The following is a 17,142-nucleotide window of genomic DNA, read 5'->3' on the forward strand; positions in this document are numbered from 1 at the left end:
CATTTTTACTTACAGCATTTCCATAGCTGTTGATCCAGTGGGTCGGGACTGATGATTTCTCATTAGCAGCTAATTGTTTTTTTCGCCACAAGAAGACATGCGATGAGTTCAGAATATCTCGCAAATCCACACACTCTATATTGTTGTTCTAGAGTTATATTTGATGCGTAAAACGTGGAAAATATTTTTTCAAGCATTTCCGATTCTGTAACCTCATGTCCACAAAATTTTAGCTGTGAGATTATTCGATACATCGCTGAATTGTAATCACTGACTTTCTTAAAATATTGGAATCTTAACATATTTCATTCATCACAGGCGGTCGGAAGTATAACTTCCTTTATATGTTCAAATCTTTCTTTTAATCCTTTCCACAGAGCCATGAGATCTTTTTCGATGAGATATTCACATTTTAAACCTTCATCAAGATGTCGACGCAAAAATATTATAGCTTTTGCTTTTTTGTGATGAAGATATACCATTTTCTTTAATGGTCTCGCTTAGACCCAATGAGTCAAGATTCATTTCTACATCAAGGGTCCATGGCATATAATTTTTTCCCGTAATATCAAGAGTAATGAATTTGAGCTTTGCCAAGTTTGTCATGATGGTACTAAAAAAATTACGATGCATTTTATTAGTTAATGAATATTGCAATACAACGTAATTGATAAACAACAAGTACAAGCATTCGTAAAAATAAAAAAAAAACACACAAGGAGGATATTCTCCAATAAAAACAAGACTCGTGAGTATGATAACCAAAATAATTAAAAATAACCTTGACAAAGCCATCTTTTTTTTCTTCGAAAATTTGATGAAGAATAATTTTTAGAGAATAAAAGAAAGTTGGAGTACTGATTGAATGTGTTTGTGAGATCATATTTATAGAGCAAAAACTAGCCATTTTTTATGACCGTTGGTGTACAAAAAAATAAATGTATGTATTTGTATAATTTTATGGTAATAATATGGTGTATATAATATTAATCATGTTTAAATAATTATGTATATCATATCACATTATTATAATGAGGTGTCATAAGTTATTTTGTTTAAAAACTTTATAGGCTTTTTATACTTGTCGTATCCCTTACCGAGAGTGTGGGATGTCGTCTTAACATCCTCCCAGGATTTATAACAAGTTTTTGAAAAATTTATTTTTATTATTTCTAATCTTTATTATATAATAACCTTATATTATATATTAGATATATACACAATAAATAAATAACGATAAAATAAATATTATTACTTTTGTTACCATTTTCTTCTGTTTTGGAGCTTGGAAAAATATAGAGGACTTTTAGAGCTTCGTGCTGATAACATATTGTGAAAAAATAAAAATTTATGGTAAAAAGTAAAAATATAAAACTCTCAAAATTTACCAAACAACACACTTTGTAATATTTTTCTCTCTATTCAATTGTGAATTTCTTCACAAATGGTGAGCCTATTTATATAATTTCTTTTTACAAATAATCCAAAAATAAATTCATCATTACATACATCATCACACACTAATTTTCAATATTCAACACCTAATTTTACCTAATTTTCAACATTCAACATTATAATTTTCAACACAAATATTTTTCACATTTTCAACAATCTCTACTATTTTATTAAAGCTAAGATGCTCATAAAAACTGCTCCTGCGGACACCAAATTTTTTTTACCCTTTTTCCCCTGTGCTTGACCTCAATAATATTTTTCTCTCTCAAAATCACTCCACGTCTCAAAAAACCGTTCCACACACCTGCACAATTCTTTGAATAAATACGAAGAACAGATATGTGAAAGATTAACGTGCACAAAAATATATTCACACACTTGCAAACAAATGAATCAATATGCACACACGTGCATGATACACCATATATATAAGCTCTCATATGCAGTTGGAAAATTGAAATGTTGAATAAATATGAAGAACAGATATGTGAAAGAGTGTGTCGACATATTTACTAAATAAGCCTAAGTTAAAGAGAACACATGTCTACATGCTTGTTGATTCCAACTTCTCAGTGCTTAAATAGTTGTTTTGAAAGCAGAAGCCCATAGTCGTTTGCAAACGGATCGAAGTGTTTTTTCGTAAAGCAGAAGCAAGAAAACTGAAAAAAAAAATGAGTAAACTCAAATGTGTATCACATCTAACCTTTAAGGTGCAGCTTCTCAGCCTCAAGTCTTCTTAATGCTGTAGAACTCAATTTGTCTCCACCACATTCTCCAGGGACTAAATCTACTACTTCAATCTGCAGGAGACGTACAACATTTTAGTTTTAACAAGTACATAATAACAGAACATAACTTCTGCGGTTTTGATAAGTTGAACCTTTAGCTGGGAAATGCCTCTCTCTGCCCTCTTCTTATTAACAGATAGTCCACCAGGAAATGTTTCCTTGTTGTTACCAAGCAGCTTTAATAAGCCATTTCATGACACATAAAAACAAATTTAATCATGCATGTATAGGACCTAATCCGTATCTAAATTCTAAGCAAAAACATCTAGCTTGAGCAAGATTTATAAGGATCATAGGCCTTCAAGACAAGTCCAAGTTCATTAAGTGGTAGGGTGTACCCTTAATACTTGGATCATCACAAAGTAAAGCTAAAGAAACAAAATAAAAATGATAGAACTGTCATATTTTTATTCCCAGGAGTAATAAACAGAAAGAACAGTGTGTAAATCAAATTGTTGTTTGGAAAAATATGGACCTGACAATCATAGCCTCCAAATTCTCATCATCGATTGAAGGGCATTGGGATCAACAATGGGTTCTACTTGCACAACTATCCCTGGTTTAACTGACTGAAGGGAAAAATTAAGGAAAGAAAATATGCATTATGTTTATCAAAAGTTGACATCTCTGCAGTCTGAATATACAGAAAAATGATACAATAGTGTGTTTCAAGGTTTTTGTGTAAACAACCAAAGTATGTTCATTCCACATTTATAAAAGGAGAGCCTTCATAAAGTAGAATGCAGCATGCTTTATAATTAGATTAGATGGTGCATGTTAGTATCTCGACAAACAGGAAGTATATCAAATAGAATGCAAACAACTCAACTCCAACATCCACTAGTATATGTCATCAATCATGCAGCCATGATCATAATGCAGCGAAGGAAATTTATTCTTTGCTGGCTTGAGAATAAAAAACTCATGTCATGCTGACTATAACCATCTTCTTCACATGTAATGTGTACCTTTATGTAATCCTCAACGTGTTTCATTCTTTGTTCAATTGGCTCTATTAGATTAGCATACTACAGACAGTGCTTAAAAAATCACAAGTTTGTCAACTGCTATTGAATAGAAAGTACATACATGTGTAGATCAAGAGGAAAATAAAGAACATGATAACCCATGTGACCGTTTTACATGGCATAGTTAGCTTTCTAATATGATACATGAATACAAATAAAAACTAGCTTACCAAACCACTATAAATGAGATAAACAAAAATGTGCTTTAGTCCAATCAGACTTTTGTTACAAAACTTGATTATTTCCCGAAATTCGCCAGCAATGAAATTCATTATCTTTTATCCACAACACATGCTAAGGTGTCACAACTGTGACTGCAACTCCCAGCAGCATTCAGCTACTATTAACACAATGACAGCAACAAAGATTTTCTCACCACTTATTGATTACTTTGTTAAAACAAACGTAGCGTAGGTTATAATCCAATATTCCACTCATTTACTTCATTACATTCACATTTAACAGTAAATCATAGTTGGACTCCAAACTTTTTTAGCCAACCGAGATTATCTTTTTCTTAATAAAGTTCACGTTCCGGCTTCAAACTTTCTAGCCACAAGAAAAATTTTCTTTCTAAAATTATAAATCATGTGGCACATTATTAGCAATCATTATACATGTCTTGAAACTTCATTTTCTCAATTCAAAATTTCCAACCCAAAATAATACCCTTTTAAATTCGATTCAAGACCCCCCACAGAAAAAAAAAGGATTATCGACTATTTAATTTGCATACCTTCTTTTTAGCTAGCATAGGACCATCGTAAACACCAACCACGACCCGATCCCTCGCCACCACCGCCGCAGGCTGCAAAACCAAAATTCCGATCATCTTCCGATGATTGAGATATTATTAAAGCAACGGGTATGGGATCACGCACCTTTAGGAATTGGCGATGACCATCGTGTAAGCGGTTGAAGGTTCAGCCGAGAACCACCGATCCATATGAATTTGGATGTGAAAAGGGTGAATTAGGGCCCAAATTATCGTCAGATATTGCCATTATTTTCTCCTGTAAAGGTGCAGTCTTGGCGCTATTCAGGAATTGACGAACAGTCGCTAATTAGCGACGGTTTACCTATCCGTCGCTAATTTTAATATTTAATTAAAAAAATAATTTTATAATTTATTAAAAAATAATTAAAAAATTAGTTATATAATTTAATAAAATCTGCAGGAGACGTACAACATTTTAGTTTTAACAAGTACATAATAATAATAGAACATAACTTCTGCGGTTTTGATAAGTTGAACCTTTAGCTGGGAAAGGCCTCTCTCTGCCCTCTTCTTATTAACAGATAGTCCACCAGGAAATGTTTCCTTGTTGTTACCAAGCAGCTTTAATAAGCCATTGCATGACACATAAAAACAAATTTAATCATGCAGGTATAGGACCTAATCCGTATCTAAATTCTAAGCAAAAGCATCTAGCTTGAGCAAGATTTATAAGGATCATAGGCCTTCAAGACAAGTCCAAGTTCATTAAGTGGTAGGGTGTACCCTTAATACTTGGATCATCACAAAGTAAAGCTAAAGAAACAAAATAAAAATGATAGAACTGTCATATTTTTATTCCCAGGAGTAATAAACAGAAAGAACAGTGTGTAAATCAAATTGTTGTTTGGAAAAATATGGACCTGACAATTATAGCCTCCAAATTCTCATCATCGATTGAAGGGCCATAGGGATCAACAATGGGTTCTGCTTGCACAATTATCCCTGGTTTAACTGACTGAAGGAAAAAATTAAAGAAAGAAAATAGGCATTATGTTTATCAAAAGTTGACATATCTGCAGTCTAAATATACAGAAAAATGATACAATAGTGTGTTTCAAGGTTTTTGTGTAAACAACCAAAGTATGTTCATTCCACATTTATAAAAGGAGAGCCTTCATAAAGTAGAATGCAGCATGCTTTCTAATTAGATTAGATGGTGCATGTTAGTATCTCGACAAACAGGAAGTATATCAAATAGAATGCAAACAACTCAACTCCAGCATCCACTAGTATATGACATCAATCATGCAGCCATGATCATAATGCAGCCAAGGAAATCTATTCTTTGCTGGCTTCAGAATAAATAACTCATGCCATGCTGACTATAATCATCTTCTTCACATGTAATACGTACCTTTATGTAATCCTCAACGTGTTTCATTCTTTGTTCAATTGGCTCTATTAGATTAGCATACTACAGACAGTGCTTAAAAAATCACAAGTTTGTCAACTGCTATTGAATAGAAAGTACATACATGTGTAGATCAAGAGGAAAATAAAGAACATGATAACCCCATGTGACCGTTTTACATGGCATAGTTAGCTTTCTAATATGATACATGAATACAAATAAAAACTAGCTTACCAAACCACTATAAATGAGATAAACAAAAGTGCGCTTTAGTCAAATCAAACTTTTGTTACAACACTTGATTATTTCCTAAAATTCTTCGGCAATGAAATTCATTATCGTTTATCCACAACACATGCTAAGGTGTCACAACTGTGACTGCAACTCCCAGCAGCATTCAGCTACTATTAACACAATGACAGCAACAAAGATTTTCTCACCCCTTATTGATTACTTTGTTAAAACAAACGTCGCGTAGGTTCTACTCCAATATTTCACTCATTTACTTCATTATATTCACATTTAACAGTAAATCATAGCTGGACTCCAAACTTTTTTAACCAACCGAGATTATCTTTTTCTTTATAAAGTTCACGTTCTGGATTCACACTTTCTAGTCACAAGGACAATTTTTTTCTAGAATTATAAATCATGTGGCACATTATTAACAATCATTATACATGTCTTGAAAATTCATTTTCTCAATTCTAAATTTCCAACCCAAAATAATACCCTTCTAAATTAGATTCAAACCCCCCTCCCAAAAAAAAAAGGATTATCGACTATTTAATTTGCGTACCTTCTTCTTAGCTAGCATAGGACCATCGCAAACACCAACGACCCGATCCCTCGCCACCACAGCCGCAGCCTGCAAAACCAAAATTCCGATCATCTTCCGATGATTGAGATATTATTCAAGCAACGGGTATGTGATCACGCACCTTCAGGAATTGGAAATGGCCGTTGTGTAAGCGGTCGAAGGTTCCGCCGAGAACCACCGATCCATATGAATTTGGAAGTGAAAAGGGTGAATTATGGCCCAAATTATCGTCTGATATTGCCATTATTTTCCCCTGTAAAGGTGCAGTCTTGGCGCTATTAATTTAAGCTGAAAAGTGGACATATTGGGAATTAATGAAAGGGGCCGATAATCGGGCCACGTGCATACTTTACTTTTTAAAAATAGTTTATATATCTATAATATTATATAAAAAATAAGTGACACCATATTTTGTTCCTCAAATTGTCCTTACATTAACATTTTTTTTCAAAATTGTCATAAATTATTTTCAATATTACTTCTATCAAATTGTACTATGATCACTCACTAATTTCAATAAATTATTATTAAATCAAACATTTAATAAATAAAAAATCTTATATAAATTATGATTATAATTTTACACAAAATATATGTGCATAAATTACTAGTATATATAATCAATGGATGGAACTGAAACTAACAAATTGAAAATTAAATTTTTTTCTATTAATCGAACAGTCTGATTTTATTATTAAAACCGATTAAACTAAACCGATAACAAATCAAAAATAACCGATTTTATTTTTTTAAAAAAATGTATTTTAAATTATTTTTTTGGAAACTCTTCTAATTTTATTGAATTCCAACCATTGGTCTCTGACATATAATAAAACCGTTAAAACATCACAAAAAACACAAATCATGTACATTACAACCCTTACATCCGACATCATCAATTGCATTAAGAAATGTTCAAGCAATAAACCGAAGAATTATTACTTATTAGCTTTAAAAAAAAGAGTAAATCTCTTGTGAGACGGTCTCACGGATTTTTATTTGTGAGACGGGTCAACCCTAACGATATTCACAATAAAGTAATATTCTTAGCATAAAAAATAATATTTTTTCATGGATGACCCAAATAGGAGATCCGTTTCACGAAATTGATCCATGAGATCGTCTCACATGAGTTTTTGTGTTAAAAAAATAAGAAAAACACACACCATATCAGTTTATTGAATAAAAAAAACAGAAATTGAAACATAAATTTTACATCTCCCTCAATTTCTGAAAAGATACATCAAACACTCATTTTCACAAATAAACATAACAAAATCTCGAATCAAACTAAATCGAGTAGTTGTTCTTGTATATTCATTTCGTAAAGAATGAAACTAACATGAGAAAGAAATTAGAACTAAAATAAAAATGATCGATTTCTAGTTGTTGGTGACTTGGTGCATATTTTCGGTTTTCTGAGGTTAGGGCAAGAGAAGCAGAAAATGATTGATGGTCATGGGACGATGAAAGCCTAGGTTTATTGCCTGAAATGAAATAAAACTCGAAAGAAAGATTGGATGAATGATTAGTCAACTATCAAAGTTTTTAAAAAGCCCAACACAAAAAAAAAAATCACAATCAAAGTCGAGCTCTAACTTTTATAAATTTTTTTAATATATATAAATATATATCGGTTTAATCGGATTAACCGATATTTCAAATTCAAAACTAAAACCGAATCGATTAAAACGATCTAATTGATATTCTCAGGAAAAAAAATATCAGACGGTTTATCCTCACCGAATTTTCAATTTAATTCGGTTGGGTTGGTTGTTTCAGTTAAGTGGATGTTTTGCTAACCCTTAATTATAAGTATAAATATATAAAATATATATATGAATTCATCCTTTTGTTAAAATAAAATTTTAAAACAATATCTAAATTTGATGGGATTTCATTAAATTTCATAACATATAAAAATAAATCGGACTAAAAGGTAATTAAAAATATATTTAGAATTCTTATTTGATTTAATTTAATTTTTTTTTGAAGAAGTGGTTTAATTTAATGGGAAACTTTAAATAAATCTCTAAAGGTTGTTTTGAATTAACGATCAGTCCACGTGTCAGACTTTCTTATTTTGGGTTCCTCCCTGTCTGAATTTATTTAAATATCAGTCCCTATCACCCAAAAAAGTCCAAAATACCCCACAAATATATATTCACCACTTCCTTCACAAACTTTCTCTTAGATTTTCTCTTGGCCAAAACCCTTATCGATCAATTTTCCCAAAATTAACTTTGCACATCACCCTAATATATCCTACCAACATCCAATCGGAGTCGATTGACGTGAGAATGAGATAAATTATTATTGTGTTATCGATCTATATTTATCGTACTCTATCTGACAACTGATGATCAACGTTAATGCTATATTGCATCAATGAAAATGATTATATCTCAAGATATACAGATTAAGATTCAATCATGTGTTATTTAACTAGAATGATGTAAAAATGATGTATGAATTCTGTCACGCCCCACGGACGGGGTTGATCGACATCGGCGTTGTTCTCAAACTTACATTCGAAAACAACAAGCCTAAGAAGTACAAAATTCATAAATCAGTCTTTTATTCATAATACTGAATATTCATTGTCTGATACAAACTCAAATGACTAATGTTTTACAGTGAAAATGTAAAACCAAAAATAACAATATCTAAACAGATACAGCGGAAAATATAAATTAGAACTGAGAAACAATGGTCTTCTTCACCAGCCCCAGAATTTATTCTGCTCATCTTCTTCTAACATTTCTTCAGTATTCTTATCTAGATGGGTTTGGTGGGTGAGTGATTTGGTCGTCACTCTGTAAGCAGAGGTGAGAATAATCTCCCAGTTTTCAAAATCATTTTTAAACAGAAACAGTAATATAAATAATATACAGAAAACTCTTACTTTCAGAACAGAAATCAGTATTTAGAGATAATAGGTTTCAGAACAGAAATCAGAACTTAGTAAGCAGTGAGCGCGTTAGTGAATTCCATGGCTAAACTGATATCAGTCCCCTATATGTTCTCTCCTCTAAGGGGTGAGGCCAGAAATCAGAAATTCAGAATTCAGTAATGTTCAGAATATATATTCCTACCATTAGTTCACTAAGGAGTTTCAGTACTTCAAAAATCAGATATCAGAAATCAAACATACAGAAACTGTACTTTAAAACAGAATTTATCAAACTAATTTCAAGATATTTATACATAAGCCCACTTACCGTAATTTGCTTAGAGAATTTCGGTTGAAGTCTACTGGAATCTGGTTGGTCTCCCTACTGGATTTTACAACTTCGAAAAATGCACTCTCTTAGCTCTAATTTCAAGTGATAACTCAAGACTTGTGTAACAACAACTTCAGAGACTTGATAGTGATATTTATAGGTCAAATTCTGACTGTTAGCCTACCTATTAATGACCATAATCTGTCATTAACAGTCTTTATTCCATGTTAAATGCTTCAATTACAAGTCTAAGCTGAATCAGGAGTTGTCTGCTGGAATCTCGCTACTGAACTTCTTCTGCTGCTGGATTCTGTCTGCTGGATTTTGTCTGCTGAAATATTAGCTGCTGCTGGAATTTTGATAGCTGCTGAAAAATTGCTAGCTGCTGCAACATGCTAGCTACTGCTGGAAATTCAGGTTCTCACATCCCTCCCTCCTTATGAGAAGTTTCGTCCTCGAAACTTGGCTACAAATGCTCCATAAAGAGATAAGGGTAACGATCTCGCATCTTATTTTCCAATTCCCAAGTAGCTTCTCTTTCGGTGTGATTTGACCATTGTACTTTGACATATGGAATAGTTCGTCTCCTTAGTACTTGGTCTTTGTTATCCACAATTCGAATTAGAATTTATTCATAGTTCAGTTCTTCATTTAGGTTGCTCTCAACCAAAAGTGGTCCGGCTTCTATAATATGACTTGGATCAGAAATATATCTTCTCAGCTGCGAAACGTGGAAAACATTATGGATCTTTGACATATCGGGTGGAATTGCTAATCTGTAAGCAAGAGTTCCCACTTTTTCAAGAACTTCAAATGGTCCGACATATCTGGGATTTAATTTCCCAGCCTTATTGAATCGGATCACACCTTTCATGGGTGACACTTTCACATATGCCTTTTCTCCAACTTCAAATTCAACGGGTCTTCTTTTCAGGTCAGCCCAACTTTTCTGTCGATCTTGTGCAGCTTTTAATCTTTCCTTGATTAAAGCAACTTTATCCACTGTTTCTTGGATCAGTTCGGGTCCAACAATGGCTTTTTCCCCTACTTCATCCCAATATAGTGGTGATCGACACTTTCGTCTATACAAAGCTTCGTATGGTGCCATTCCAATGCTGCTATGGTAACTATTATCGTACGCGAACTCAATTAAGGGCAGATGTTCGCTCCAATTACCACTGAAGTCTAGAGCACATGCTCTCAGCCTATCCTCAAGAGTTTGAATTGTCCTATCTGTTTGCCATCGGTCTGAGAATGATAAGCCGTACTAAGAGTAACTTTTGTCCCCATAGCTTGTTGAAAGCTCTTTCAAAATCGAGGATCTCTGTCGGATAGTATGCTAGCTAGAACTCCATGTAATCGTATGATCTCATTCATGTACAATGTGGTTAGCTTATCCAAATTATAGTTCATGCGGACAGGTAAGAAATGCGCATATTTCGTGAGTCTATCTACGATTACCCATATTCCATCATGACTTTGTCTCGACTTGGGTAAACCAACTACAAAATCCATGGAAATATGCTCACATTTCCATTCCGGGATTTCTAATGGTTGAAGAAGTCCACCAGGTCTCTGGTGCTCTGCTTTGACTTGCTGGCACACGTGACACTTAGAAACAAACGTTGCCACGTGCTTCTTCATTCCACTCCACCAGAAATTTTTTTTCAAATCTTTGTACATCTTGGTACTGCCAGGATGGACTGAAAATTTTGACTTATGTGCTTCAGACATTACTTCTTGTCGAAGGTTATCGATGTCTGGTACGCACAATCGTCCTTTCATCCACAAGATTCTTTTGTTATCCGTCTCGAAATCTGGTGATTTCCCTTCTTTAACTTGCTCTTTCAGTTTCACCAAAACGGAATCTTTATCTTGACTTATCTTGATTGTCTCTCGAAGGCATGGTTGTGTTGAAATTGACGCTAGGATTACTTTGTTCATATCCTTCCGACTCAAAGCGTCAGCTACCTTGTTTTCTTTGTCTGAGTGGTACCTTGTTTCCAAATTCATATGGATTGGTGGTTCTCGGCTGAACCTTCGACCGCTTACACGACGGCCATCGCCAATTCCTGAAGGTGCGTGATCACATACCCGTTGCTTTAATAATATCTCAATCATCGGAAGATGATCGGAATTTTGGTTTTGCAGGTTGCGGCGGTGGTGGCGAGGGATCGGGTCGTGGTTGGTGTTTGCGATGGTCCTATGCTAGCTAAAAAGAAGGTACCTAAATTAAATAGTCGATAATCCTTTTTTTTCTGAGAGGGGTGGGGGGGTCTCGAATCGAATTTAAAAGGGTATTATTTTGGGTTGGAAATTTTGAATTGAGAAAATGAACTTTCAAGACATGTATAATGATTGCTAATAATGTGCCACATGATTTATAATTTTAGAAAGAAAATTGTCCTTGTGGCTAGAAAGTGTAAAGTCGTAACGTGAACTTTATAAAGAAAAAGATAATCTCGGTTGGCTAAAAAAGTTTGGAGTCCAACTATGATTTACTGTTAAATGTGAATGTAATGAAGTAAATGAGTGGAATATTGGAGTATAACCTACGCTACGTTTGTTTTAACAAAGTAATCAATAAGTGGTGAGAAAATCTTTGTTGATGTCATTGTGTTAACATTAGCTGAATGTTGCAGTCATAGTTGTGACACCTTAGCATGTGTTGTGGATAAAAAATAATGAAATTCATTGCTGACAAATTTCGGGAAATAATCAAGTGTTGTAACAAAAGTCTGATTGGATTAAAGCACATTTTTGTTTATCTCATTTATAGTGGTTCGGTAAGCTAGTTTTTATTTGTATTCATGTATCATCTTAGAAAGCTAACTATGCCATGTAAAATAGTCACATGGGGTTATCATGTTCTTTATTTTCCTCTTGATCTACACATATATGTTCTTTCTATTCAATAGCAGTTGACAATAAAAGGCGCCTTTTATTGTAACTACCATGGGCTATCCCGATCTTGGGCTCCCTCGGGGGCCTTGTCCCATTTTCGGTTCCCACTGGGGCCTTTTCCCTCACGGGCTTTCCACATGCGTCATTACTCATAGGACTCTGCACACCAAGTTGGTGGAGTGATACCTCCCCAAGTCTCGAACCCATGACCTCCTGGCATAAGTACATAGCCCATGGTCGTTACATATCCCTTCGGTCCATTTTCCTATCTCATATTTTCGATTACATTCCTTTTTTCTTCATCGATTTTCTCTTGGGCGATTTTCATTTGCAGGTAAACTTTTTAACTTTAATTTTTTATTTATTATCATGTATATAATTTTATTTCATAAATAATTATAAAAATAAATACTTTTTATTAAATTATATAACTAATTTGTAATTATTTTTTATTAAATTATAAAACTATTTTTTTATTAAATATTAAAATTGTCGCTAGGTAAACCGTCGCTAAATTTTGGCGATGGTTTTTAAAATCGTCGCTAATGTTTTGCGACGGTTAATTCCGTCTCTAATTAGCAACGGATTTTGAGAAACCATCTCAAGAAATTAGCGACGCTGCGTTTATCGAAGTATTGAGAACTGTCGCTAAAACCGTGGATAATTCATTTAGCGACGGTGTTTTCCGTCGCTAAAATCGTCGCTAAACGCAATTTTTTTTTTTTTTTTTGGCAGTGCAAGTAGAATTGTTATTGAAATCCAAATATCTAAAAAGAGTAATTCTTTAATACACGATGAATTTTATTTCTCAAGTAAATAAACGAATTGTTATTCATAGAATCTGGTTAATTCGGGTGGGAGAATCAAACATGAACATTGACTCACCACATAATTAACTATTATTACTTTTAGGCAACAAATCAAGTAACTATTTTATTTTTCAAAAAATATAGAAAATAGATTTTGAATAATTTCTTTTTCTTGGGATATATATAAATATATTGAACGATTTGAGTATTGGAGTCAAACGTGAATCCGTCGTTTTCTCCTTGTTTACAGCAAACTATTAACTTCCTTCTCTATTTATCTACATAAACACAATTAATTAACAATAACCATTCTTTCTCCCTCCTGTCTCCGATCCACGGATTCCTCTGCATTCCGGTACATTGAGGTTTTTTTTACATGATATGATTTTTGCATGAAGACATTTCTGCGTCTTTTATTTGATTTCGTTGATACATATATGCGTGTGTATGGAATAAATATAAACAGGAAAACACGGGGGGAGGAATGGAGGCTAATGGAGGTTCATCAGGGTTAACTAGGAGGAGAGGATGCTCGTGCACAAAGGACGATTTTTTCCCGGAGGAGTCGTTCCAGAGCGTGAACAATTACGTGAAGGCTCTGAAACAGACACCGTTTCGATTCATAGACCGGATGCTGACACGGTCGAACGTTCAGGCGGAGCTAGATGCGAAGGCTCGTAGTGGGAATGCAATGAAGAAGACGCTTTCGTGGTGGGACTTAATGTGGTTTGGCATGGGCGCCGTCATCGGTGCCGGAATATTCGTTATCACTGGCATCGAGGCACGTGAAGATGCTGGTCCCGCCGTTGTGCTATCCTATGTTGTCTCTGGTCTCTCCGCCTTGCTCTCTGTCTTTTGCTACACCGAGTTTGCTGTGGAAATCCCCGTTGCAGGTATGACAAATCCAACCCCGTTGTGAAAATTCATAATAGGGAAAGAAATGCTTTCATATAAGTTCTTCTTTATAACTTAAGAAATGAAATCACTGGAGTTATATTTCGAATTAATAGTAGAATTTATTTTATTTTTTGGTTGGATTCAGAAAATATTCTATAGTTTATGCGAATTACATTGTATCAATTATAAAAACCTTACTTGAGTTCTGTATAAAAGGCTAATACCGAAAATCCCTCACAAAATTGACCAGGGTCTCGTAGGAGTTTTTTCATGATTTGTTCTGCCATGCGATTGAAATATTTATTTAAAGAAAGCAAGAACAAACCACTATAACATTGAACTGTGATCCGGTTGACATTTCGACGAGTCAATAATCTCAAGCCCCAAAGTAACTCGGGCCTATTATTTTTGTTTGATTTACCTCCTATCTTGCAGGCGGTTCATTTTCTTACTTACGGGTGGAGCTTGGCGATTTCGTAGCCTTCATTGCTGCCGGAAACATCCTTCTCGAGTACGTAGTCGGTGGCGCAGCAGTTGCGCGTTCTTGGACCTCCTACTTTGCCACACTCTGCAATCATAAGCCCGAAGATTTCCGCATCCACGTCAGTGGTCTAGCTGACGGCTACAACGATCTTGACCCATTATCCGTCGGTGTTATCATAATCATATGCATACTCGCAGTTCTTAGCACAAAGGCCTCCTCTCGTCTTAACTACGTCGCATCAGTAGTCCACCTCGTCATCATCATCTTCATCATCGTATGTGGACTCATCAAAGCCGACACCAGTAATTACACTCCCTTCGCACCATTCGGCCCCCGCGGGATCTTCAAAGCTTCAGCAGTCTTGTTTTTCGCCTATGTTGGATTTGATGCTGTTTCTACCATGGCAGAGGAAACCAAGAACCCGGCAAAAGACATCCCCATCGGTCTAGTTGGTTCCATGGTCATCACCACATTCTTATACTGCCTGTTAGCCATAACTCTATGCCTGATGCAGCCATACACTATGATCGATGTTGACGCTCCTTTTTCAAGGGCATTTGAGATGGTGGGGTGGAACTGGGCTAAGTACATCGTTGCTGCAGGAGCGTTGAAAGGCATGACTTCGGTTCTGCTAGTCAGTGCGGTGGGACAAGCCCGTTACCTTACCCATATTGCACGTACACACATGATGCCCCCATGGTTTGCGAAAGTTGATCAAAATACCGGAACACCTATCAACGCCACCATTGCCATGCTTGCTGCTACCGCAATCATATGCTTCTTCACAAAACTCGACATCCTATCCAACTTACTCTCAATCTCCACTCTCTTCATCTTCATGCTTGTTGCCCTTGCCATTCTAGTTCGTAGATACTACGTTAGTGGTGAAACCACAAAACAAAACCGAAACAAACTAATCGTCTTCATATTGCTAATCCTTGGATCCTCAATCGCCACTTCTATCTACTGGGCGCTCAGTGAAGGCTGGATTGCCTATTGCATAACAGTACCTATATGGCTCTTCTCCACTGCAGGATTGTCGATTTCAGTCCCTCAGGCCTGTAGTCCCAAGCTTTGGGGCACCCCGTTGGTTCCATGGTTGCCATCTGCATCCATTGCCATCAACATCTTCCTTCTTGGATCATTAGATCAGGAATCCTTCATCAGGTTTGGAATCTGGACTCTATTCCTCCTTTGCTATTATTTCTTGTTCGGGCTGCATGCTTCATATGACAATGCCATGGCAATCCAAGTGAAGACGACAGAGGACACTCCATATAAGAAAGCCGAAGCCGGAGAAACATCAATAGATACTGCAACTGGTAATTAGAATGATTTCTATTCCAATGGAAGATGTGCATAGTTTACTAACTTTTAATTCAAAATATGTTTATTTCATTCTTATTTCAGTAAAAGATGATTGTGGTTCTCTTGTAATTTCAAGGTGTCAGTATTGTTGATTAATCTAAGTTGGAACGTGATTAAGGTTATGGCATTGTTGATTGATCTAAGTTAACGTGATTGTTGCCAAAGAACTTGTTTTTAAGCCACTTGTGAAACTTCGATTCAAACATGCTCAAAATATCTTTTTATTAAAAATTCGATCTTTTTCAAACCACCGTACTTGAGAGAAACATATCTATATACAAATATCGCATGTATACATGCGCAAGGAAAAGGCAACCCATAATAACTTAAGCAAACAATATATTTCAAGCTTGCATAACATCACATATCTATTTTCAGGAGAGTATTGAGTGATGTACTACTGTTGCATCGTTGTGCAAAGCCCCGAATGACTAGGACAATAACATCACGAAGGCGGCGAGTCTGAAGCATCAAATCCACTTCATTCTCACCATCTATAAAAAATTCTAAGACGGTGTTGATCATTTCTGAATAGCTCGACCTACACAAGATAAACAAGTCAGGTAAGAGAAGGCAGGAATGCAACATAAACCATAGTCCAAGTACTAGAATTTTTTTTTATAAGATACAATATTTTATTAAATATTCAGAGACTTTTAAATACAGAAAGTAGACTAGTGATCCACTGTCAACAAAATGCTGAGCAATATCCTAACCAAAGCAACAATACACAAAAGTCGAATATCTCAATAAATCTGATATTGAGTCATTTTCAAACTCAACATGAGATCAAATCCAAGTAGATATTTTAATCTTGATATTTTCCAACACTCTTCACCCGTGTCTTCTATTTTGTCAAAATTTCTTCTATTTCTCTGTAGCCACTCCGCCGCTCTCCAAAAAATTATGCCCCTCTTACCGAGAAAACTGCCCAAGATCCGTAGCGAATAAAGCTTGCGTCAACTTTGGCACCACCCAAACCAATCTCAATTCTTCCAACGCCCTAGCCCACCATACGTACACTTGTGGAAGTACGATGAATCAACATGTGGTCTTGAGTTTCCCTCTCCTTCGGAGACAACACACACCAATTAAGGCATAGAGCACAATGATACTGGAGTGTCATTGAAAGTAAAGACGATAACTGAAATTAAGGCAGCTTCACTTTGAATGATACAGTTGCTGGGGGTAGAGTTGCATCGAGGAGGAAGAAGAAAACGTACATGGAAAGGAGGA

The 17,142-nt window shown here is 35.2% G+C and overlaps 2 protein-coding genes across 5 annotated transcripts; one reads left to right on the forward strand and one right to left on the reverse strand.

Moving 5' to 3' along the window:
* Nucleotides 1–1,812: 1,812 nt before the first annotated feature.
* Nucleotides 1,813–6,566, reverse strand: LOC142527929 (phosphopantetheine adenylyltransferase-like). Of its 4 annotated transcripts, XM_075632924.1 has the most exons (6): nt 6,342–6,551; nt 6,200–6,268; nt 5,404–5,463; nt 4,910–5,004; nt 4,527–4,610; nt 1,813–2,255 (listed from the first exon to the last, which is right to left on the reverse strand). In XM_075632924.1, exons 1-5 carry the CDS (start codon nt 6,462–6,464, stop codon nt 4,529–4,531), a joined length of 429 nt encoding a protein of 142 aa, XP_075489039.1. In that variant the 5' UTR covers nt 6,465–6,551; the 3' UTR covers nt 1,813–2,255; nt 4,527–4,528. The 4 variants fall into 4 exon arrangements, with proteins under 4 accessions (XP_075489039.1, XP_075489043.1, XP_075489040.1 ...); XM_075632928.1 differs by lacking the exon at nt 4,527–4,610 and having other exon boundaries at nt 6,342–6,547; XM_075632929.1 differs by lacking the exons at nt 1,813–2,255; nt 4,527–4,610; nt 4,910–5,004; nt 5,404–5,463; nt 6,200–6,268 and adding exons at nt 2,501–2,812; nt 3,212–3,271; nt 4,008–4,079 and having other exon boundaries at nt 6,342–6,566.
* Nucleotides 6,567–13,393: 6,827 nt separating this feature from the next.
* Nucleotides 13,394–16,028, forward strand: LOC142526404 (cationic amino acid transporter 1). The gene is made up of 3 exons (XM_075630771.1): nt 13,394–13,512; nt 13,624–14,050; nt 14,490–16,028. The coding sequence occupies exons 2-3, from the start codon at nt 13,642–13,644 to the stop codon at nt 15,866–15,868; spliced, it is 1,788 nt and encodes a 595-aa protein (XP_075486886.1). The 5' UTR covers nt 13,394–13,512; nt 13,624–13,641; the 3' UTR covers nt 15,869–16,028.
* Nucleotides 16,029–17,142: the final 1,114 nt, after the last annotated feature.

Source organism: Primulina tabacum, chromosome 15, assembly GCF_025594145.1.
Source record: "Primulina tabacum isolate GXHZ01 chromosome 15, ASM2559414v2, whole genome shotgun sequence".
NCBI lineage: Eukaryota > Viridiplantae > Streptophyta > Magnoliopsida > Lamiales > Gesneriaceae > Primulina > Primulina tabacum.

Coding starts and splice junctions, on each gene's coding strand:
- LOC142526404 (XM_075630771.1), top strand. CDS start 13,642: ATGGAGGCTAATGGAGGTTCATCAGGGTTAACTAGGAGGAGAGGATGC. Junction 14,051..14,489: donor TGTGGAAATCCCCGTTGCAG/GTATGACAAATC, acceptor CCTATCTTGCAG/GCGGTTCATTTTCTTACTTA.
- LOC142527929 (XM_075632924.1), bottom strand. CDS start 6,464: ATGGCAATATCAGACGATAATTTGGGCCATAATTCACCCTTTTCACTT. Junction 6,269..6,341: donor GCCATTTCCAATTCCTGAAG/GTGCGTGATCAC, acceptor TTGGTTTTGCAG/GCTGCGGCTGTGGTGGCGAG. Junction 5,005..5,403: donor ACGTTGAGGATTACATAAAG/GTACGTATTACA, acceptor TTTTTCCTTCAG/TCAGTTAAACCAGGGATAAT.